The sequence below is a fragment of the Scomber japonicus genome, chromosome 10 (genome assembly GCF_027409825.1).
Source record: "Scomber japonicus isolate fScoJap1 chromosome 10, fScoJap1.pri, whole genome shotgun sequence".
NCBI lineage: Eukaryota > Metazoa > Chordata > Actinopteri > Scombriformes > Scombridae > Scomber > Scomber japonicus.
Window position 1 is genome coordinate 10,077,935 of NC_070587.1, and position 23,758 is coordinate 10,101,692.

The 23,758-nt window shown below is 40.5% G+C and overlaps 3 protein-coding genes across 4 annotated transcripts; 1 reads left to right on the forward strand and 2 right to left on the reverse strand.

Annotated features, from left to right (window-relative positions):
• Positions 1-378: 378 nt before the first annotated feature.
• polr3c (polymerase (RNA) III (DNA directed) polypeptide C) lies at positions 379-8,234 on the reverse strand. 2 transcript variants are annotated; one of them, XM_053326715.1, is made up of 13 exons: positions 8,160-8,234; positions 6,661-6,817; positions 5,829-6,093; positions 5,032-5,339; positions 4,795-4,899; positions 4,317-4,490; positions 4,189-4,240; positions 4,012-4,072; positions 3,773-3,923; positions 1,570-1,671; positions 1,411-1,460; positions 732-881; positions 379-606 (listed from the first exon to the last, which is right to left on the reverse strand). In XM_053326715.1, exons 2-13 carry the CDS (start codon positions 6,805-6,807, stop codon positions 522-524), a joined length of 1,650 nt encoding a protein of 549 aa, XP_053182690.1. In that variant the 5' UTR covers positions 6,808-6,817; positions 8,160-8,234; the 3' UTR covers positions 379-521. The 2 variants fall into 2 exon arrangements, with proteins under 2 accessions (XP_053182690.1, XP_053182689.1); XM_053326714.1 differs by having other exon boundaries at positions 6,661-6,807; positions 8,160-8,198.
• Positions 8,235-8,291: 57 nt separating this feature from the next.
• rnf115a (ring finger protein 115a) lies at positions 8,292-16,805 on the forward strand. The gene is given in 10 exon segments (XM_053326716.1): positions 8,292-8,354; positions 8,357-8,449; positions 12,714-12,772; positions 13,037-13,091; positions 13,382-13,665; positions 13,864-13,932; positions 14,022-14,094; positions 14,188-14,281; positions 14,827-14,942; positions 15,594-16,805. Coding segments are annotated over 10 exon segments (1,026 nt in total). The 3' UTR covers positions 15,714-16,805.
• Positions 16,806-16,879: 74 nt separating this feature from the next.
• Positions 16,880-23,756, reverse strand: gba (glucosidase, beta, acid). Its single transcript, XM_053326632.1, has 12 exons — positions 23,632-23,756; positions 23,351-23,428; positions 23,018-23,209; positions 22,764-22,910; positions 21,554-21,687; positions 21,036-21,208; positions 20,864-20,953; positions 20,606-20,753; positions 19,711-19,935; positions 19,029-19,192; positions 18,791-18,907; positions 16,880-17,439 (listed from the first exon to the last, which is right to left on the reverse strand). The coding sequence occupies exons 2-12, from the start codon at positions 23,421-23,423 to the stop codon at positions 17,334-17,336; spliced, it is 1,569 nt and encodes a 522-aa protein (XP_053182607.1). The 5' UTR covers positions 23,424-23,428; positions 23,632-23,756; the 3' UTR covers positions 16,880-17,333.
• Between the last annotated feature and the right edge of the window lie 2 nt (positions 23,757-23,758).

Genomic DNA, 23,758 nt, shown 5'->3' on the forward strand with positions numbered 1-23,758 from the left:
AGAGTCCACTTCTTTCCAGGCACAGAGATAGTCCTGGGACCTGACTCAAGACACAGACACAACAGGGACCTCCAGACCAAAGAGAGCATCATGAGGGTCCAACAAAAATGCACTACCCACTATTTCCAGGGTTGGGAGCACTTATGTAAATAATCTTTTTTTAATTTTAAGTAAAAAACAAAGTGTATTAAACCACAATTCTTCTATTTAATATACAGATGTTTTCATGGTTTTACATTTCAAACAATCACTTCGTCTTTATGTTTGTCCTACAGTTTTGAGTTTGTTTTAATAAAATTAAAACGGTTGAAAAAAGTCATCTTGTACTCTGTTTATTCTTTCATGCTGATGCGTGTAATAAAAACAAGCCAAAAAACAATCTATTCAGATTTTATTCTTCTTCAAAATGAAACAATGCAGTTATATAAACTATAAAACAGCCATACTTGTCAGTATTCATACACAAAAAGTAAAGGAAAAACACTATGTTCTGTAGGTTTTGATGCTCGTACATCTGACTCTCAGCTTGTGGATGTGGCGGTGGAGTTGACATAAGATTCTAGCAGAAAGATGGTTTCATCGACCTGGTTCTCTGCTGAATCTAACCTGAAGGGAAATAGGAGAAAAAAACAAGAACAAAGGGAGGCAGTCAGAAGAGGAACACCACTGGATCAGGTATCTGACTCGTCTCCTGTAGAAATGGGATTTGCAGGTTTATTTTGTCTGCTTACTTGTTGATGTGAAGTCGTAAAGACTCCAGCTGTTGCTTTTCAGGAGCAGTGATCATCTCCTCAACCTCTGTCAGCTGTTCTGGCTCGGCTCCGCTGGCCTGCAGAGATGCCAGGATTGCCTCGATTCGTTGGGATTTCTCAAGCAGACGCCTGTCAGTCAAACATAAAACCATTAACCCATCATCAGTGACACAGTGTCTGTGGTGAGGCCAAAAGCAGGGGGGTAGGAAATAGTGTAGGTGAGGTGGTAAATGTGTGGCTAGCAGGCTAACAGTTGTAAATTAAACAGTGTTTTATCAAACATGTTGATACCATTAACCTCTGTCTATCACAAGTAGCATCCCCCTCCTCTGCTGCTTGTAGGATTATTTAAGTATTAAATTATGAAAGAAGACTATAAACAAGTAATATTCACTGAATGAGAGATTACTTGCACCCGTCTCTTTAAGTAGCTGTTTATCTGAGAGTCTCACAATTTCATGTGTTAAAGTTATATCACCTCTTTCAAAGTGAATGAGGTGGACTTGAAGCAACTGTGACACTCAGCTCCACATAGAATTGAGTAGGAAGCAAAATCCAATCAGACTGCAGTGATCAATGTGCAAGTTGATCAATGATCATGTGAAATGATCTTGCTCGTAGGCCAAGAGTCACACAGAATTACAAATGATAGACTCACTTGCTGTTACTGGACTCAAATAGGCGTCTCTCGATGAGGTTTGCTACAGTCTGCAGAGAAAAAAAACACAAAGAAGACATCAGTGAAGGCACACAGCAGCAGGGACAGAGCAGGATTATGCCACGTGCACTCTTCATCCATGCAGGTTAATTGTTTCACCTTGAAGCTGTTCTGAAGCAGCATTCTTGCAGTAGGGAGCTGGTTGACGGTGTAAAGATAGAAGGTACGAGAGGGAGCGTAGTCTGGCGTCTTTGGTATTTCCTGTAGAGAACGTAGATAATGGCAGTGGGTGGATTAAAGATGAAGAAATCGGGCTTCTCTGTTAAATTTGATGACTCAAGCCATCTCTGAGTCCCCATTCAAACTGTCAAATTTAAATTTTTTATCAGTCAGTGAAATTGCCAAATGGTCACTTTTATTAAATGAACCCTGTGTCCTCGTCCACAGAGCAACACAGAATAAAAAATTAGGCCAACATTTTTCACAGTTCTAAGTTTCTGAAATAACTAATTAACTTAGTGCATCCTAAAGATGTGTGCCAAACAATTTACAAAGTAGATTTTTGGACCTGACTTTTCCTACTACTCCAGGCACTCATTCATGTTCACACTTAATGAAAACTGTCTTGGCAAGACTTGAAACTTGCTTTCGTTAATGTAATTCCATCACAGTGTTCAGTTTGTCCTCTTCTTTTTGTCAAATTTGCATTGTTAACCCTGTAACGACCAACCTTAAAAAAGTATATACATCACATGTAGCTGTACTAAAAAAATCTCTAAATGTGTTTTTAAAGGCCACATTTACATGTTCAGTAGGTCCTATTGTTTATCCTCACAGTGCTATTGGATAGTAAATGTGTTTAAAGGTCCGACTGTCTGGCCATGAACTCATACAGTCTGCAAACTTTCCTTGAAGCTCATCTCTGTGTTTTACTGGACTGGATTTGTCAAGATTCGAGTCAAATGTTAATGTAAACATATATTTTTGTATTATAATGTCTCGAACATGGAGACATTTTTAGTTTAGATCAGAATGTAATAACTGAATGAATGATTTCTGGTGGCAGTACTTCAAACCCTACCTGTAGCAGTATTTAAAGCTTTATCTGTATCTTATTAGTTAAACTGCTTTGCAGCTGTTTGTTGCATGAGACAGAACCAAGTTCTGAATGTTTTGGGGGACACTTATTTCATTGTTGAGGGACAGGTGAGAATTGATACTGAATGAGCAGATGTAAGTGTTCAGGGGGATGCTTGTATTTATTTGAGTAGAGAGCATTAGCAATATTTCTAAGCAGTACTGTGTGAATTAGGTGGAATGTCTAAATAGGATTAGGATTAATTTGCAGTGAAATGATTTATCCAAGAAAATACTTAGCTCTCTATCCTGAACACTTGGTCCACCACTCTATCTATTCTTTCAGGTTATCTACTATAATATAAAACTCATATGTATTGTTTAGACTGTATTTTCTTTTTCTTTTACCATTTCAGAGTATGACCAGCAGAGAGAGGTCTATTATACAGTGTACAGGATGTGATTGTTGCCATTCAAAATGGACTGAGTGATTTTGAGATGGAATCGGACATCACTGAGGCGGTTGGTGAAGAGGCCGATGAAGATGCTGTAGAATTGGATAAAGAAAACCAACAACCCACTGACTGCCCAGGTGGTGATTAAGTGGACATCGAGCCCCAAACAAACAAACAGACCATGCCAAGTGACAGGTGTCGCTGACTGTAAAAGGATTTTATCAGTCCCAATACAGATAATGTTATTTCCCTTCATGCACTACTGGAGAACTTCCAGAAGATTGTGTCAGAGGACATGATTCAGGCTCTAACAAAAAACACAAATGAGTACAGCTTCCAAAAGACTGGAACTTCTATAAAAACCAATACAAAAGAAATTGAGAAAGTAATTTGCATGTACATGAAGATGGGCTTAATCCAAATTTCTGGAGTCTGTATGTGTTGGGAGATAAACATACAATAGTTTCTAATGTGATCCCACACAACACATTCCAATCTGTCTTGACATTTTACATTTTGTAAATAACTGAACTGTGTTGGAGACGGAAAAGAAAGACAAACTCTGGAAACTCAGACCATGGCTTGATTCATTCAGAGATAAATACCTGTAGGTGGTACAATCCCGTGTTCTGTTTTTTTATAATTTATAGTTATTTTATAATTATTACATCACTTTGTCACAAGTGTTTGAAAACCACATTTGGTGGATCATTGCAAAAAATGCATTAATTTATATATTTTCTGTATATATAAGATTAGCAGCTGAAAAATCCAGTATTGGTCAGGCCCTACTAAAGAGTGCTTTATGTAAGAACATGTAAAGCATTTACCTGTAGCTGGACCAGGTTCTGTGAGAGCAGTGTGTAGAGCATATCTTTGGCCTCCTTGGCTGGAATCATGGCAAAATCCTCCACCTGCTTCTGCTCCAGGTGACGTTTCCTTAGCAACAGACGGAAGATGCGCGCAGACCGGGATCCAAATCTGATGTCCAATTCAAGACGAACAAACTAATAATAAGTTTGTGATGATAAGGCATTCGTATGTAAACAGAATTAAAACACAAACTCACCTCTCCTGTACTACAGACTCAAGCGTGGCCCGTGCTAGATTGGCCAGCGCTCTGTGCAGATCTGAGACGTGAGTCAAGAAAAGCATCCATGCATCGTGTTTCATGAGATAAATGGCACAAACCAATGCACTGATTTTTTTTTCTCAGGAGGACTGTCTAAATTTGAATAAAAGATACTGACAACGTACATCCCTCCTCCGCTTTCACCAGCCTTCCCCACAAACTCCATCTGAGAAATGAAATGGGCAAGAAGATATAAAAAATGACTGATGATAAAATTTAAGAATATCTTGCAGAGGTCGTACCGGGTCATCCACCAGCAGAGTGAGGTACTGGTCTAAGATGGGTCTGGGGATGTTGTAGGTGGCTGGGAGGGACTTGAAGATCTCATTGGCAGAGAGGGGCTTTGTGCAGGTGGCTGTGGGCAAGGTCGTCACCTCACTCATCCTCAGCATAGTCCTCACTATCTCACTGCTAGTCTAGTGTTGTACAGACAAAAGACATTGTAAAAATAATCAATCATTATAATCATACACAATCATATTGACTCTGTTGTAGAAAAGAGGCAAAGTAGGTTAAAGTTACGTATGACTTCTTTGTAACGTTTTTCTGCTATCCCACATTAACTGGGGGTTAATCAGACTTTTGATATTGGTCTATAAATTGTGAATTTGTCCCTGGCACTATAACTGAAGCACCACACAATTTAAATTGTACTTGTTGACATGCAAGACAAACTTAATCATTCCTAAAACATTTGAAGCCTGTGTTTAAAAAGCTGACCTGGTCCAGTTTGTTGGCTACGGCACCGATGATGGCCTGGTCTCTGAAGTGGAGATGGAACCTCTCAAAATTGACTTGCCAGTAAATCCCCTCATCACCATGATTCTGAGTGAAAGAGAAGCAGAGGGTAAATGAGACACAGTTAGTAAGGTGGCCAGTCACACAAAAGATGTGGAAATATCATGTTATGATGTAACAGAAAAACAATGTGTAACTAAGTTGGTAACTAACACCCACCTCTGTATCTAACTTTGGCCTCTTTGCATTCCTTTGTTCCTCTCCATCCTCAGTGGAGAGTTGGCGTTTGCCTCGCCCTATGAGAGTCACATGAGGCACCTTGTAGCAGTCGGGGAAGCTCTCTGGTGTGGGAAGGGTGGTGCTAACAGGGGCAGCAGGAGTACCAGGGGTAGCAGGAGTTGCTAGGGTAGCAGCGTCTGTTGCTGGTGCTGCTGCTGCTGCCATTGGAGGGCAGCGCTGAAGAAAATGGGTCTCCACCAGTTTGGAAAAGGCAGAGGTCACTTCATTGTAATCCATACTGCGTCCCTCTGAAACAGAAAAGCCAAAGAGAAAGCAGCTGCTGTGAAAATGCTTTGACAAAAAGTGACAACAATTAACAATCTGCACAAATCAGATGTAGTCACTCAATGCTCGCTAAAAAAGAAACTCAAACTGTGATAAAGTCAAAGACAAATAGTAGAACTTTTCCACTGAAATACAAAAGTAAAAAACATTTTCTCACAGTATATCAGTTTCAAAATTCAAATTCACTTCTAATACTTAACTTGGCTGCAATTTGAAGGAAATGTTCCATTGACAAAATCTTTAGAAAATATTATGGTTTGAGAAGTATATATCTAGGGATTTGTTTGCTTGGCTGAGTCAGTCATAATGATTGATACTTGCTCATCTGCTCTGCCTTGTCCCCCCCCCCCAAAAAAAAATTGTCCCTTTTGAGCAAATGTGGATTTTCTTGCACTAGTAAGTGGTAAACCCAGATTCAGTTTTAAAATTCTACGATTAATACAGACACTGACCCTCCATGTTCTGTGTGAGCCGGTCAGCAACAGTCTTCACAGTGCCGCTCATGGTCATGTGACCTCTCTGCAGTAACTCCTCTATGATGAGCTCTCCGGTGTCACCGTACAGGGTTTTGGCAGTGTAGATGTAACGTGGGTAACGCAGAATTTGTAGAATCAGATCAGGGCGAGTCCGATACTCTGTGGGGCTTCCAGGTCCTTTGCGGCCTGAGCTGAACACACAAACGCCATGTTGCACGAGCACACACAAGGACTTTTTTATCTGGAAGAGGGAGCACAAGAGATGCTTCATCATCATGACTTCTTATAGCACACAAAAATCACTAATCGGTTTAAGGCAGAAAATCAGATAAAACATTTTAATCACATTTTCCCGTACCAACCTCCAACAAGAATCTTTATCTTTAACGTCTACGCACCATTTAAATAAAAACCAACCATGCAGAGCATATTATTCCAGGTTTATTCTCTCTTGCACTGTATAACTCGTTAATCACAAACTTATGAGTTTGTCAAGCAACATGACCGCCCAACATGGTGATCAAAGAAGCTTTCAAAAATCAACTGTAGCTCTAAGAGTACAACAATCAGGTAACTATGTAAACATACTGCATATTACACCAAGAATGGTATTATCAGCCACATAGCTGGACTGCCAGCTGACAATGTTGAGGAGCAATGTGTGAGTGTGTGTGTCAGAGACAATGTGTGAGTGTGTGTGTCAGAGACAATGTGTGGATAATATAACATCTAATAATAGTGTTTCTGTGGTGTGAAGTAGCTGTAAGCACAATAACAAGCCTAGAAATAGTAAGTGTAGGAATGGTACCAGGTCCAGTGAGAGGCCAGTCTCATGTATGATGGTTCTTAAATTCTGTGCTCCATTTTTGACCAGATGTGTTCCTACTTTCTCCACCACCTCTCCAAAGTGCTCCCGCAGCAGAAGACCACACAGACGCACCTCCTGAGCAGTCATCTGCTCTGATCTAAAAAAGGAGAAAGGAACACACAGGTGATAAAAGGTCTCACGTCTGTACTCACTATATTTACAATATTTACATTTGTCTGTCTGTGCCTGATTCATATATTTGTCATCTTTAAAGTAGTGTCTGTATATACTGATATATCTACATTTATTGTGTAAATTATTCAAGTATCAATAGTTGGTACACTCACTTATAAAATCTAAGGAAAATCATGCAACATCATAATACCTGATCAATATCCACCTGACTTGCACTAATGTACAGTGTACTATTGCATATTAACATAACTCAACTGTGTATATTCAGCAAACAGTATATTACAGTTGGGCTATATCTCTATTCTATAGTTAGTTATTCTATTTCATATATTTGAGTTATCTATCATAATCCCAGGGTTGGGAAGGTTACTTTGGAAATGTAATAGGTTACAGATTGCTAGTTACCCTATTTAAAATGTAATAAGTACTGCACCTCTGTCAATTACTTAATCAAAGTAATGTCATTTATTACAATTGATGACTTTTTGATTAGTTTAACCTGTTAGGGTAAGTGTACTCATTACGGCCACCAAATTCAGGTGTTTTACTGACATTGTGTATAAGGGAGATAATTTCTTATAAAGCAAGATTGATCTGTCATCTGAAAATGTATTCATTAGTTCATGTAGATTTTGTAATATAAAATAAAGATATTTTATGAAAAAGGTCAAAAGTCTGGCATGGGCTTAATTGGTACTGTGGCACCATTTAAGACCATGTGTGGTCCAAATAAGACCATGGATGGATTTCAAAGAATTATAAACAGCAATATATATATATATATATATATGTTCAGTAACATGTTATATGTTAAATATTAAAAAGTGAGCAAAATCTTAAAGGTGTGACTTCAGATGTAACCCCCTTTGTAATCATCAATATATTCATAATTCAACTGATTACAGTTACATTTATTTTGTAATTAAATTGCATAACGCTGTTACATGTAACTACTTACTCCCAAACACATAATGCAGCATGAAGTGATAATAAGGTGGTTACACAGATATACGACTAGACATGAATTAGTTTTTGTGTGGATGCTGTAACACTTTCATTTCCCTATGTCATAATACGACATGAAGTGTCATCAGGAGCCTACACAGAAATAAGTCTGCACCCAAACACACACAAAATGTCCCCAAAACTTCTTGTTTACATTATTTGGCTATAACAACAGTAAGATTCCTTTGACATTAGTATTAGTGAACACATTATTCAGCTCAGACAGTTCAAACACTTTCTAATTAAAAACTCAATATTACATCATCCTAAAAGTTTACTATGTAACCATTTTAACAAACCTTTCCGACACACAAGCTCCTGGCCACGGACAATCCTTGCAGACTGGAGACTAAACACATGCGACGGCTGCTCGTTGACAACACATGAGCACTTCCGGCCGTGTTCGCTGGGGTTTGGCCGTGCCGCGGTGCATGTCGGGCCGGAGGCGGACAGCTGTCTCCGGTTTGTGGAGGACCGACGTCAGTGTTTGTGCTGGTCGGTTCAGGGGAAGATGGCGGAGGCTGCGGCTGTTCCCCCGCATCGGTTTTTCTGTCATTGTTGTAAGGGAGAAGTAAACCCCAAACTCCCGGTAAGGCAGCTGTGCTTTTCTCCCTGAATTTATCGCACTTTCTTGTATAATCCGCTCGGTTGTCAAGTCCAGCTTTCTCCAGAAACACCGTGTGTTGCTACAGCTAAGTCCGAGCTAGCCTGCTAGCAGCTAGCAGCGTTTGTTGTTGTAAACTCACTGAATAAAACTCGTGATGTCCCTGTCAAAATGTTCAGACAGCAGAACCAAATGTCAGCAGGGTTTGTCAGGCTTGCAGTGTTTAAGACAGTTTAGTCAAAGCTCTGTGATTTCAGTTTTGCTTTGACAGTTTCAGATGTTTTATTGTGTGTGTACACAAAACAACACAAACAGAGGAAGAAGGTCTTGACAATTAATGTTATAGACACTGTTCACATTAGTCGTGGAATGCAACCTTAACTTTACTTTTGTTTTCAGTTTTTGTTTCTAATAACAGACTTGTGACACGACGAGTTGGGGGAATTTTCTTGACATGAACATCTTATTTTTAGTTTCAGTTTTGAAGTCAAGCGAGTGAAGTGACACTCAGGCACTCCTACCAACCACAGGATGCGTTCAATACATATTTTACACTAAAATAGTTCAGGGTGTTTTTCTATTTACAGTCACTTACCAGTTTATTAGATAAGATTTGATCAAACTAACGAACTGCTATAAATCTTGATCATCATGAGGGCTGTAATATTCAGGTTTTTGTTGAAACTGTAGTGAAGAGGTGCTGATTCAGCTTTATGGTCGTTTAATATGATGTAGTATGTTGTGGTGCTGTTGAAATACAATTTGCTATACTCACAAAAGCTGAAACAATTGTTGATCAAGTAATATTTAAATCAGTTTGTCATTAATGTCTCTTTTAAAGCCAAAATGCTTCATGTTTTTAGGTCAGGGTAGTGAACAGAATATATTTGGGTTTGAATCTGCTGACTGGACAAAACAGGTTAGTTTGGTTAGTTAGCACTTTAGGACATTTTATGGGCATTTAAAAAAAAAGATTATTTGGCCTTTTATAGACTAAATAATTCATTGATTTTAAACAAGAAGATTAATTGATGTTCAAATAATTATTTATTTCTATCCTAACACTGAGAGATTGCTTCTAACATTAAGTTCACTTTAATTGATATAAATTGGGCGATTAAAATATACCTAATAAACTGGCAACTGGGTGTATATTGTATTATTTATTTCCCAAGCGGTCATCGTGTCAGTAAGTTAGTCCACACGATTATCTCGTAGTTTCATTCGACTCGTAGTTTCCTTATTTTTATGGTATGGCAGAGGGTAATTCCAGCCTGACTAGTCACCGACTCTAAACTGGCTCTCTTGTCTCAGGCACACACTCAGTCCTGTGGCATGTCTTCACAGAGCCAACTGACTGCAACACCCAAGTTTATTATCACCCCACTCTACGACAGCGTATCCTGAGGACCGTGTCTCAGTCATGTATCCATTTATACAACAGATAACTTCCTATGAGTGAATGACACATTACTTGTACGATCTTGCATGAGCACACGGTTCTACTGATGGGCTGATATCAGGTCTCAAAAACTGTTCAGCTGAGCTTTTGCAGAGCTGTCAAATTGGCACGTGTATTTGTATATGATATTATTTTGTTTTCTGTTTATAAAAGCATGTGGCAAACTCAAAATAGCGAAGAAGAAAAAACCCAACTGTTTTTCTAACCTACTTTTTCATTAATCCTGTCTGTATAGATTATTATTAAATGCTGATTTCTGGCCCTGAAGTTAAAAACCTCTGGCTGACGGGAGACAACTTAAATTCCAGCTGAAATGGTCGCAGCGTTTTCCTCATTCTACTCAGTGGTGTCTGAAACCTTCGACATTTAGGTGTGGTTGGCAGAACAGCTCTACCTCCTGGCTGACATTCATAAAACATTAGCCGTCATACAGTTGTGACTGATATTATCAGTTGTAAAGACAAACAGGCCCAGTGCTCTCTTGTAGACCGAGAGAGTCAGCACAATGTATGCACCAGGTTATTATGAGTTCTTTGTAGGGCTGAGGCAACATGACAGAAATCACAATATTGATAAGAATATTTTTCTGATATCTTTATATCACAATATGGCAAATACAGTGTATTAAAAAATACCTCACTTCTGCCATCTGCCACGGTTTGATTCTGGCTTTGGTCTTTGTTTGTTGCATGTCTCCCATTGTTTCCTGTCTCTCTACACCGTCAGCTGTCAAGAAGAAACAAAAAATAATCTGAATCAGAAACAGGTTTATTGCCAAATATATTTTAACATACAAAGAATTTGCTTCAGTTTGATTATGAATAATAATGAACATGGTATGAGGACAAAAATAGGCAAATACTGAAAAATAAAAAGAAACATAAGTGACAAATTAACAATAGAAGATATGAAAAAGATTTTTTAAGAATAAGTTTGATGTGTCTGTTTTTTTTTAAATAATAGAGCTGTGCCGTTTTTTGCAGTAATGTGTAAAATATTGTCTGGGAATGTGTAAACGTTCACAGTATAGCATAAGAATGTGTGAAATACTGAATATGTGCATTATTGTAAGACATAAGTTAAATGTGCTCTCATGCAATACTGTACATGTGGTGTCAGTGGGGGTCAGGACAACAGTCAGTGTCAGTGGGAGTCCCGGGTCTTGTTGATGTGGCCGGCTGCATTTGGGAGAAACTGTTCTTGTGCCATTAAGTTTTGGTCCTGATGGACTGCAGCCTACTTCTGAAGGGGGTCGGTTTGAAGAGTCTGTGTCCAGGTCGGAGGGGTTGGCCACAATCTTTCCTGCCTACGTCAGGGCTCTGGAGGTGTGCAGGTCCTGGAGGGATGGCAGGTTGCAGCTCATCAGACACTCACCAGAGCGAATGATGCGCTGCACTCTGCCCTCGACCTTTGGCAGCGTACCAGATGGTGATGGAGGAGGTGAGGATGGACCATCAATGATGTTCAGCTCCCACTTGAGGTCCTGGGTGATGATGGTGCTCAGGTGGAAGGACTCCACAGTGTCACCTGGGGATGATGGTGTTATAGGCGGAGCTGAAATCCATAAACAGCATCCTGGCATCGGTTCTTGCAAAATCCAGGTGCTGGAGGATGTAGTGGAGGGCCAGGTTTACTGCACTGACCACAGACATGTTGGCTCTAACTGCAGGGGGGTCCAGGAGTGGGTCCATGATGGCTCAAGTTGGGTCTCCACAGGACACTCAAAGGACTTCCTTATCACAGAGGTTGTGGTGATGGGTCTGCAGTCATTGAGTCCTGTGGACCTTAGTTTTTTGGGGACAGGGATGATGGTGGAGATCTTGAAGCAGGCTGGTGCGTGACACTGACATGTCGCCAGTGAGGTGTTAAAAAAGTCTGAACATGGCAGACAGCTGATCAGCACAGGGCTTCATGGTAGAGGGAGATACAGAGTCTAGTCCAGCTCGCTTACGGTGGTTCTGTCTCTTGAACAATCTGTTAACATCCCTGTCCAAGATGGATAGGATTGCTAATGTGGTAGGGGAGTAGGGTGGTCTCTGAGGTGGGCAGTTGTGGTCTGGAGCTTGTGGATGGAGTCACAGGGGATGGTGTCAGGACTGTCAAATGGAAAAGTTCAACTCATTTAGGTCTTTGACCAGGAACAACTGTTGAAGTTTCTCAGAGTACCATCGTTCATCATCTCTCTCCACCTTAAATAAACCTCTATTTAGATTCTTTAAAGTGGTCATTGTCCCTTCCCTGAAACATTTCCTCCTTTTCCAACCTGAGCTCTCTGAGTTTAAGCTGTAAACCAGGGTTGTCATTGTTGTAACCAACCCTGGTGCATGATGGTACACAGCTGTCCTCATTGAAGCTGATGTATGACGTCACCGCCTCTGTGTGTTCATCCATACTGTTGTTGGCAGTCCTGAACAAATCCCCGTCAGTACAGTCCAAGCACACACAAAGATCCTACATAGATAATATTAAAACCCTTAATAATGCATTTTGTTTCTTTTCATTTAAATTAGTAACTCAATAAAATCACATAACAGCAATACAATTCAGTTATTCAATTTAAAGAAAATGTATCTGAAACTACTTTGATCATCATTTTAGTCATTTTTCAATCAAACCTGCCCAATCCTTTTAGTTCCAGTGTCTCCCATGTGAAAATATACTGCTTTTCTCTTCTTTTTATCATTGTCATCTGACTATTTTGGGTTATAATGCTACATATAATACATGTATGATTAGAGTGCTCCTATTCTAATCAACTAAAATGGTCTTTGTCCATTCTCTTTGTAGGAGTACATCTGTCCAAGATGTGATTCAGGGTTTATAGAGGAAGTAACAGAAGACTCAAGGTAAGGGGGCGTGTCTTTCTGTAAGTGTCTGTCTCACATCTCTACATAACATGAGATGTTATGGCCTGTTAGTGTTAGTCTGGAATAAATGCAGACACATGGACTGTTAAATGTTCTCTTGTGCTCATTTACTAGAACCTGTACCCCGTAGTTACACCATGCAGTTTTGTCCCAGACTAAACATTAAACTTGAACATGTGCAGGGGGTTCAGTACACATTGCTAATAATGTGTCTTTTGTCCCCTTGTGCGCTGTTTCCCTCAGTCTCCTAGAGGGTGGCGCTAACGGGATAGATGACACAGCCACACAGTTTGCAGAGGTACGAGTTCATTTGAGGGGGTTTTGGGAGTAGAGGGAGGTGTTGGGAGAGGGGGAGAGATTGATTGTAATCATTGTCTGTGTTCTCATTAGTCTTCTTCTTTTCCTTCTTTTGTCTCCATTCACCTTTCCTGTGGTCATTCATTTCCTTATTGCATGCTGGCTCCTCTCTTCTCCCATTGACTTTTCTTATTGTATCATTATGCTGCTTTCTTTTCCTTTCCATACCCCCACTGTCCAAAACTCCCACTTCTTCAACCCCTTACCCATCCCATCCCATCATGTCTGTAGCTATGGCACCTGCTGTTACTGGAGCGGCCGTTTACAATAGACAGTGACAACCCTGACTCAGATACCCAGCTTCCTAGAGGGCGTCTGGGAGGTCTCAGTGACCTAGGAGGGTTGGGAGGTGGACCAATCGGGGGGTCAGTCCCAGCAGGCCTAGGCGGACCCATCGGTGGTCTACTAGGAGCTGGGGAACACTGGGGACCAGGACGTCCCCCTCGCCTGCACAGCCAGAGGAGATACCGGTCCAGAGGCAGCACTAGGCCCGACCGCTCGCCAGCTGTTGAAGGGTGAGTAACTGACTGGTTCAACCTCACCCACTCATCCATCCGTCTTCCTCACTGGCTGTTTGGCTCTCTTCTCTTCCTTAAATACTCCCACTTATAGTAATGACCGTGCTATTTAAACACTCACATTTTCTTGTTTTTGGTAATCACATAAACTATACCTATCAAACTATTTCCGCTCTCTATTTTTCTGTGTCTCAGAATTGTACAACAGTTTCTTGCTGGTCTCTTTGCCAATTCTGGAGTCCCCGGCTCACCTCCCCTCTCATGGTAAGACAGTGTCACAGTGTTTGAATTGAAGCATCTATGTTCAAATAAATTTACTTTTAATTAACTTGTAGTGTCTGCGTCTCTTTCAGGACGGGAATGCTGCATTCAAACCCAGGGGATTACGCCTGGGGGCAGGGAGGGTTAGACGCAGTGATAACACAGGTAAACCAAACTTACTTTAACAACATACCAACTTTGTTTTCTTGTCACCTTTTAATTTCTCTTCAGTTCATAAGTATGTGTGTGTGTGTTTAGTTACTAGGTCAGTTGGAGAACACAGGACCTCCTCCAGCAGAGAAAGAGAGGATCTCTTCTCTCCCAACTGTTAATATCTCTCAGGAACAAGCAGGTCAGACACTCCACATTTCTAATTTTACAGCCTATATGCTGTTGCTGCCTGACAGAAGAAAACTCTGAAACTTTGTCTGTTTGGGATGAAATGTCCATTAACCTTGAGAGCAAGTTGGACTATAAATTACTTTAAAGATGATGTCTTTTTGCATGCTGGTCTTTTACCTCCCCCCATTTTCTTCCAAGCCTTCTTTGAATCTGTTCTTCTCCACTTCCTCTTCTGCTTTACCACATTGCTGCAGCTTTGTGGTTACGGTTGTGCAGCCCAGTATTTGCAGGGCTGTTTATTGCTGACTTATCTAAATAATGAACAGGCCTTCAGGTGTCAAAACATACATAATTTGTTGTGGTGTTTTCAGTCATTACCGAAACCATGCTTAGTATCCTTATTACTGATTGAATATCCTGGTAAAACTGTAGTTATATAGTTATAAATGTCAGTATAAGCCACTCTCAGGTTATTATAGTGGCTGATGATTACTACTGAAAAGCATGAGGGTACTGATAAGTTATGAATTCACATTTCTCTGGTGTCTCCTGCAGACTGCTGTATGGAATGTCCGGTGTGCAAAGAGGACTTTGTGGTGGGAGAGCCTGTCAGACAGCTACCCTGTAACCACTTCTTTCATTCAGACTGTATAATACCATGGCTGGAAATGGTGAGTGAGAACAAAGGAGGCAGAACATCTCAGACTACACTCGAGAGATGACTCTTTAATGACAGGTAGTCATGTATATGAGTTATGCACCATACTCATGAAGGTATTAGAGGAGACACATCATGCTTTCTGTGATTTTCTGTTGTTTTACCACTATATTTTATATTATTATTATGTTGGATGTCTATGTTGAACACTTTCACATGTTCAAAACTTAAGGTGACCATATGTAGAAATGCTGCCTGGAAGTCAGAAGCCTTAGCTTCAGCCTGCTCTGAACGCTGTGTTCACAGAGTTTCTATGTAGATGACGTGTTGCCTTCAGGAACCTACAGGAACTTGGAACACATGCTTTAGTTCTCTGGTAATCACTACTGTAATTTTAGGATAACACCACTGTTTTAGGATTGTGGAAGCTTGTGTTTAATGAATGTCTAACAGAGTAAAGCTGTCACATTAACTTAAACCAACAACATATTGTTTGGCTGACATGTATTTGACTGTCCAGATAGAAAAATCATTGCATTCAAAGTCAAAGAATAACCACAGCATCATGAAAAATAGGACTAGAATAAGAATGAATTAAAACTAAGAAGTGAGACACTTGTGAGAAAACTTCCTAAAGCTTATGTTGTCTCCATTTTGTCCACAGCATGACACGTGTCCAGTGTGTAGGAAGAGTTTGAATGGAGAAGACAGCAGCAGCCAGCCCTCGTCAGAGTCCCCCACCCTCTCCATGGACCCTCGCACACAGGAGAGATGGTCCTTCTGAGACGCACACCTGTCTCATCCCACTGTTCTCCTCGCCCATATCCAATGACACACAGAGAAGACAAAATGCTTCTCACTTTCCTCTGTTCACCTCTGTTGCAGTCATAATCATCTCAGTTAGATTTTTTTTGTATTTTTATTTTCTGTTTTAATGCCTTTCTCCTGATCCATTTACACAGACGTCTTTTTTTTTTTGCCTAATAACAAACCAGCCTCAATTGATGATCAAGCCCATGTCTTCTCAACTTCCATCTCTCAAGCCAACTCTTTTTCCATCTTTTCTGGAAATGCACTGCTGCAATACACTATTGTGGAGAAATGCCTGACTTTATATCATGTATGTTCCCTCTTCACTTGCCCGATGATTCGCTGAAACCTGCAACTGAGCCCTGTAGGGGTTATTTTCACTCTTGGCATTTACAGGGGCTGAATGTGAAAACATGAACACCTTAATATAAGAGCCCTGCAATAAATGTAATATTTATGAAGGGTGTAATGGTCATATTTTGTTGAGATTGTGTCAGATTTTGATTGATCTCTAAGGTTATTTATTATAGTGGCATTTACATTGGATTACACTGTAAAGGTGTTCGTGGTATTGCGTCCACCCTCTGTAGTGTACTTCAATTAAAGAATGCAATTGAGTATTTTATAGGAATAATGTTGAGTTGCTGCTGTTTAATGCTCACCTATGAGAGCTGTGACATCACATGAAAGCAAGGGATTCCCTACACCTTTCAGGACTCATCTGCATCTCAAAAAATATTAAATGTTGCACCAGTAAGGGAAAATTCAAATCTTCTGAACTCAGCCCATTATCTAACGCTTTAGGTTTCATTGTACTCCTTTTGGTGTATATATTATAGACAGATGACATCCCCGTGTCATTTTATTCCTCTGTTGATGACTTGTCTTTTGTTTCACATTTTTATCACTTTTTTTAATGTAAATAATTTTAGTCCAACAACTTATGGTTTGCAAAGGAAAAAAAAAAGAGAATGGAGACAAATGTGAAATACCTGGTTATGAAACTGTATATTATATATATGAAAAAAATGTCTATGATGTATTAATAAATTGACAAAAAACTTAAGTTTAATTCTCATTGTCATGTTACACTCTGTGCACACAAAACATACACAGTAATGGCATATTCAAGTTGAACAGTATGTGCTTTATTTAAAATTATCAAATTAAATAGCAACAGTGAAAGGCATTTACAAACTGTACATTATTTATAGGATTTCCTTAGAAATAAAAGGACACTTCAAGCATCTGATTAGTTAAAAATCCAAAAGGCACCAGTTAAACTTCAGCACAGGTCACTGTGGTGTTTATACATTCATGACTTTTCCTGATTACAAATCAGTGCAAAAAAAACATTTTTAGGATGATAAAGAAACCATGAGGTGAGGTTGCTCTAGTTTGCAAAAGGTTAATTTAAGTGGCTGCTGAGATCACAAAAGCTGTGCTGAATGGTACCGCATAGTCATTTTGTATCTGTTCATTTAAAAAAATGTGCGTGATACTGAAGTACCCAGTGTAATGACTGCTTTCTTTAAGCTGATGTTCCAGCTGTAAAAGCTTACATTCAAGTGAAAGAAATGTATGGGATTCGTGATCAGTGTGTGTTCCAAGCAAGTGTGAGTAAGGAGTGAGCCGGAGCGGTGCAGGGGATGTAGCCCACAGCAGGATCCCAGACTTCAAACTGGATCTCTGATGACGACCTACAAAACAAAATGGTAAATGGACTGTACTTATATAGCACCTTTCTAGTCTTTACGACCACTCAAAGCGCTTTACATTACAACTCATTCACCCATTCACACACATTCATACACTGATGGCAGGGGCTACCACGCAGGGTGCCAACCTGCTCATTCATTCTCATTCACACACCGTTGGCGCAGCAACGGGAGCGATTTGCGGTTAAGTGTCTTGCCCAAGGACACATCGACATGTGGAAGAGCCGGGAATCGAACTGCCAATCTTCCAATTGGAGGACGACCGCTCTACCTTCTGAGTCACAGCTGCTATTATTAAAAAAGTCATTACACACATTTATCAACGATGCCCTCCAGAAATGTTTTCAGATGTATATAAACTACCCTACTGAATAATCATTACTGTCCAATATCACTTGTCCACAAAAAAGGTTAAATATCAAATTAAAATCCTTAAAATGACATAATCTCCTTTTCCCTCATAAAATAATCCAATTCAGTGTATTTATAGAGCAGATGTAAAAACAAAGAGTGCTTAACAGAAAAATATGGAATTCAGTAATTGTGAGAGCAATTTTACCATACTATTAAAAATTAAACAGTCTCAAAAATGATTGTATAAAGGTGGGTCTTTAGCTGGGATTTAATAGTAATGATAGATGGGGAAGGTCAGACTTTTCCACAGTCTGGCAGCAGCAGTGGAAAAAGCTCAGGCACCTTTTGATATTGACTGGGAACATGGAACAAAAGGAAGTAACTGATCAAAGGATCTCAGAGGTCTGGACATGGACTGAGGAGATCAGAGATGAAGGTTGGTGCCAAACCATTCAGAGCTTTAAAAACATATTTTTTTGCTGGTAACAAGTGGGGGGAGGCCAGTATACAGGTGATATAGTCTCTTTTATTTGGTGTCAGTGAAGAGTCTTACTATTGCATTTTGACCCTTGCAGAGGACACATAAAAGTTGAGTAGTCAAGATATGAGGTGACCAAAGATAATAAATCTGTCTCCGGATGAAGACTCCAACTAGAACCTATGAATACAAGGACTGGACATAAGATGTCTCCAATTTCACTGAGCAGTCAATTCTCAGTATGTGTGAACTGGAGGCTTCAGGTTTCCATATCACAAGTGCAAGTTGCATATTTGGGCTTCAATCTAGTTGTGATGTCACAAATCATGCTTGCAAATACACGCCTTAAACTCATGATGTCAAATGAGCACAGAGAAACTCGTGTCAAGTGTCAAACTCGGCACATACATTATTCTGCACAGTGAAGCTCGAACATCCATCTGAAGGAACAGGAAGTAAAACACATTTTTGTGTGGAGGGGGACTTTTCCACAAACTGTACCTGTTGAGTATGATGAGCACCACTGAGCCGTCTGGTCTGATGAAAGCAGAGAATTCCAGGTGTGTTTCGACACTAGCAGATACACCCACTCTCTGAGATCCCTCCCACAGGAACTTACTATGTAAAGAAAAAGGTCATTTGTGTGGATCTCATTTGACTGCCTGGTAGTGATAGAACAGGTGAAATGTGCCATTCAGTGTTAAAAGTAAGAATGTAAGACTAAATCCTAGTATACTACCTGAAGTGGGCCATGCTGTAGAAGTGTGGCTGCTTGTAGAAGACGTCTCGCTTTGTATCCACTATCACAGGGCTGTCCACAAAGTTTTTAACCCAGTTAGGCCCACCAGTCTGGTCCAACGCCAGGTTCCAGTCAGTCCAGCCGACCACATAATGATTTAAGTCCTGCCATGGAGGAAACACCCACAGTTGAGTGTCTAAAGCCTCGTCTGAGCTTTGTAACTTTGTAAATAAGATCTGAGTCAGTCGGATGGACTGGTGCCAGGTGTTTTGTTTAAATTTCACAAGGACAGCACATCTACATAAACACATCCCCACTGATTCACAAGAAGTCCAGAGAATGAATGCGTCCAAAAATGCAAATGCAAATTGCATTGGATGCAAAATGGACAGAATGGAGTCCAATTTCTTTTGAGAAAGGGAGAGAGAGAAAGAGAGCGAGAGCGAGAGCGAGCGAGCGAGAGAGAGAGAGAGAGAGAGATCAGATAAAGAAGATTAAACACCAGTTCCAACTCGCTTCAATGGCCTGCAGGCAGTTTCTAAAGAGTGTGCAGCCGAGTACAACTTCTAAACCTGCACTGCAGCGTTGAGGGAGGTGGCTCACCTCCCTGAAACAACTTGTGGCTTGTCAAGTCTCTGTTAGAGTGGAGCTGACTCAAACGATAATACCTGTACGACCTTACCTGTAGAATATCATGTGCGTAATGTTCAGCTCTGTCCCAGCTGCCCAGCTTCACCCCTCTGTCCAGTGGGCTCCAGCCAGAGCAGGCCTCAGTGCCAAACAGGTAATACTCTGGGTAGAGGTGATGTGTGACTCCGAGGCTTATCTCTGCTGGGACAAGGCCGTCCATGTACCAGTGGACTGCCACACCGTGAATGTACCTTCCAGCATGAACATCACTTAGGACCTGAAGGGAGACCAGATTTTATTTAAACCAACTTTCTATATAAATTTGTACTATTATTAAGTATTTGGTTCAAGAAAGTTACTCCTTATTTGAAAGCGCCATTTTTAAATTTGTTTGCCTTGATGTTTGTATTTTCTCCTTTTCCCTAAAGGCATGGTTTAGATTCTCTATGAAAAAAATAAACTTATCTCAGCTACAACACAAGACAAAAGCCTTTCTTCAGTTTGATCCCTATCAGCCACATTATCCCCTTTTGGCATCTTCCCATCTCTCCTTCCCATGTTAACCATTTGCAGCTCAAAGATGTGAAAAGCCCTTTATTCCTGCAGTCGCTTCACTACTGACTGAATGGTAGCTGAATACGTTGATTTTAGCTTTCCATTACACTATTTAATTAACCAATTTCAGCTCAAGGTCAGCTGTAAGTGGATCTTGAGCTGAGATTGTAAACTGCTAATTCCAAAGTTAAGAATAAACTGTCAAGCTCAACTTTGTTTGTTTAGCTTATATCTGTCCTTTTGTATATTAACGTTACTGTGAACTGTGTTTTTTTTAATTTTCTTTCGGTGTGTGGATTTTATGTTGATTTCATTCTGTAACACCAGAGTAGCCTCAGGTAAAATAGAGTTTACCATGACCTCTCCCACTATCTCTCTGTCCTTGGACTCACCACTTTAGCCCAGTAAGGCAGCAGCAGGCGGTTGTCATCCAGTATGAGGACGTGTGTGTGCGGGAATGATGAAGCGTGCAGGGCAGGGCCCAAGTCCAAGGCCACCCAGTCCCTCTGCTCCTCAGGAGTGAAGCCCAGAGCCTGGAAACTGCAGAGAGATAAAAATACATCTCACTCTGTTGTGAAATCTAGGAGCTGTGATGATTACTGTTGTTTCACAATATTTTGTTTGTATGTTAAAATCCTGTAAGGAGAGACCTGTAGTTTGTCATCCGCCCTGCAGAAGGCTCATTCCCTGTGGTCAGTGCCCAGAAGGTCAAGTTATATTTGGCATATTCCTCAAGGAACCTGAAAGGACAGAAAACCATCAGAATCCATTTCCCTTGTATCAAGCATTATCAAAGTGTTGAGATAAAGAAACTGATGTTACTTTATGTAGTACTGGGCCCAGGTTTTATGCTCTTTGCCCCCTGGCTGGCCCTTCAGGGAGCCCTTTCCTGTGAGTGCATCATTAGTTTTCATCCAGGCAGGGGCGCTCCAGGCGCTAGCCAGCAAGGACAGGGGCCGAGGAGACAAGGCCTGTGCACGCTGCAAGAGAGGGATCTGAGACGAAAACCAAGCGGGAGGAGAGATGAGAGGGATGAACTGATATGTGTTTGAGTGTGTGTGTATATATGTGTGTGTGTGTGATCTGCCATAGGCTACTTCTGGGGACACATTTTAGACTTCAGATCAGTTATTTTGGGGCCACTAGTCCATCTGGGGACAAAAGTCATGTCCCCAGTTGGGAAAAGCTGATTTTCGGGTCAGTGGTTAGTGTTAGGTTGAGGTTAGGGTTAGGAGAAGTCTCCAGGATATTAATGTAAGTCTATACAACGTCCCCAAAAGTGACCTAAACCTGATGAAAGTGCACATAATATGTGTGAGTGAGTGAGAGTAGGAGAGGACCTTCATTTTGATGTCCTCAGGAGCCAGCGTGAAATTGTCCAGGTTGTAGTCTCCATGTGTGTCAGCGTAGGTGTACAGACGGGTGGAGAAGTCACAGCTGGCCATAGGTACACGCACCACACTGTAGCCAATACCTACCAGACACACAGCATTACTTCCAAGTAGATAATAACTCAGTGCTATAATTTATTTTCTGTTACCTAAGTGTTATTGAGATATGTTTAGAAATGTTTGATGTTCAAATCAGTGATTCCAAGCATGTTGTGATGAAAATCTAATGAAATGAGTTATTGAAGCTTTTCTCTTACACAAATGATGATCCTGCATATATTTGACATATAATGACATATACTTGCTTAGTTTCACTCAATTCCTGGATGCCTATGGGATCATGATTATGTTATTTGATCTTACAGACACTGAACAATCTAGCCAAAATAGCCTGATTGCTGTTTGATATAACGTCAGACTACATCAAATACATAAAAAGGTTTGTCTGAAGGGTTTTTATTAATTTCTTACTTTAGGGAAGTGGGGAAAAATGTAGAACTCTCCAAAACTACAGTAACTTTGAACTAGCTCTATAACCAAATCACACAGATTTAGGCTATTCTGTGTGATCTCCATTTGTTGACTAATGTAGAAAAAATTCACATTCATTCACTGAGCTTCCTCTGAAACTGTTTGGGGCCCCCGTGGGGAGGCCCGCCTCCCTCTTTGAAGACATCTGTTGTAGATTGAAACATATTCTCATTAATATCCTCACTCTTATAACAAGTGCTACCAATGATGTTGCATGATGGTGATTCTGACACTGTGGGGCCCTGATTAACGTGACCACTGCCACTGCTATGTGAAAAACACAGGTTGCAATGTGTCCATAAATTAAAAAAAAAAACATAAATAATTAAATAATTAAATATGCATCCTATGGTTATTGCAAACTTTGGGGGCCCAAAAGTGACACAGAAATGAAAAATAGGAAAATAAATGAGGAAATAAATGAAAACATGTTTGAAGTAATATTGAAATAAATAAACATGGTAAAAAAAAAAAATGTTTAAATGAATGAAGTGAATAAATTAAATTAATACTGTAAATATAACAACTGGCAAAAGAACAGTCACATTGCACTTTTTTGATGTCTTATTACTCTGCAGTTGCATAGAAAGAGCCGTGTTTTCATTGGCCACAGGTGTCAACAGCGTACCTTCAGGGGAGAAATACTGTCGAAGCAGCTGGTCCTGAGCTCCAGCAGAAAGAGACAGGATGTTGATAGCTGCTGCATCTGTCATCGCTCCACCAAACCCCCTGATCTTCTGATACTTCTGGTAGGGATTGATAGTCAGCCTGAGGCCTGAAAAAGAGACACATGAACAACATTTAGAAATAAAATAAAATAAAAAAAAAACCCTCTCCAACACCACTGACCTTGCAACAAAAGCTCACAATCTGCTCTCTCACCTGCTCCAGTGCTGGTCACCTGGATCTGACCCCGGCCTGCCTCTAGTCTGCTGCCTGCCCTGCTGCTCAGGTAGGAGAGGTACTGTCCCAGAGGAGGGAGGGTGACTGACCCCACACTGTCACAGTAGGTTGAATTACACTCACACACCACAGAGTCATAGCCAAAGTTTTTCGCAACACATTTATTACTTCCTGAAAGAAGAAGAAATCATAGAAACATTATTTATCAGTGTGACAGTAAACAAGGATTTCCTCAGTAAGGAGGCAAGAAAACAGGAAACAACTAAGACAACTGCAAGTGAAAATCAGCTGTTTTCTGGGTTGTTATATTACCTGTACAGAGTGTCACTTTTGTTGTGAGGAAAACAAGGGCCAACAGAACAGCTGATGGCAATGACGATCCCATTTTATCTGGAAAAAAAGTAGATCCAAATTAGGCTCCAGACGGATGAAGACGGACTCAACCCAGACTAAGTCAGCCTAAAAACAAATGAACGACACAACTGATCTGTCCATTTAGCTGACACACACACTGACACACACACACACACACTGACACACACACACATCCATTCACTGTGTTTCCACTCATAACACTTCAGAGATCAGCTCACTTTGAAGGATCCGGAGAGAAGCTCAACATGTCCCACGGATGAACTCGAGTATTTCCACTGAACCGTCACCTTAACTTTGTCCAAGTTGCCATGCCAGCCTCTCCCGGACGATTTGTGGTTTGGTTTG

What these genes read in the sequence shown, in the direction of transcription:
- gba (XM_053326632.1), bottom strand. Translation starts at nt 23,423, where the DNA reads ATGGGATCGTCATTGCCATCAGCTGTTCTGTTGGCCCTTGTTTTCCTC. An exon ending in GGGCGGATGACAAACTACAG is followed by an intron (nt 20,754 to 20,863) that starts GTCTCTCCTTAC and finishes ATCTCTCTGCAG; the next exon opens with TTTCCAGGCTCTGGGCTTCA. An exon ending in ACGCACATGATATTCTACAG is followed by an intron (nt 19,193 to 19,710) that starts GTAAGGTCGTAC and finishes CCTCCATGGCAG; the next exon opens with GACTTAAATCATTATGTGGT.
- polr3c (XM_053326715.1), bottom strand. Translation starts at nt 6,807, where the DNA reads ATGACTGCTCAGGAGGTGCGTCTGTGTGGTCTTCTGCTGCGGGAGCAC. An exon ending in CTCTGCTGGTGGATGACCCG is followed by an intron (nt 4,241 to 4,316) that starts GTACGACCTCTG and finishes TTCATTTCTCAG; the next exon opens with ATGGAGTTTGTGGGGAAGGC. An exon ending in TTACGACTTCACATCAACAA is followed by an intron (nt 607 to 731) that starts GTAAGCAGACAA and finishes ATTTCCCTTCAG; the next exon opens with GTTAGATTCAGCAGAGAACC.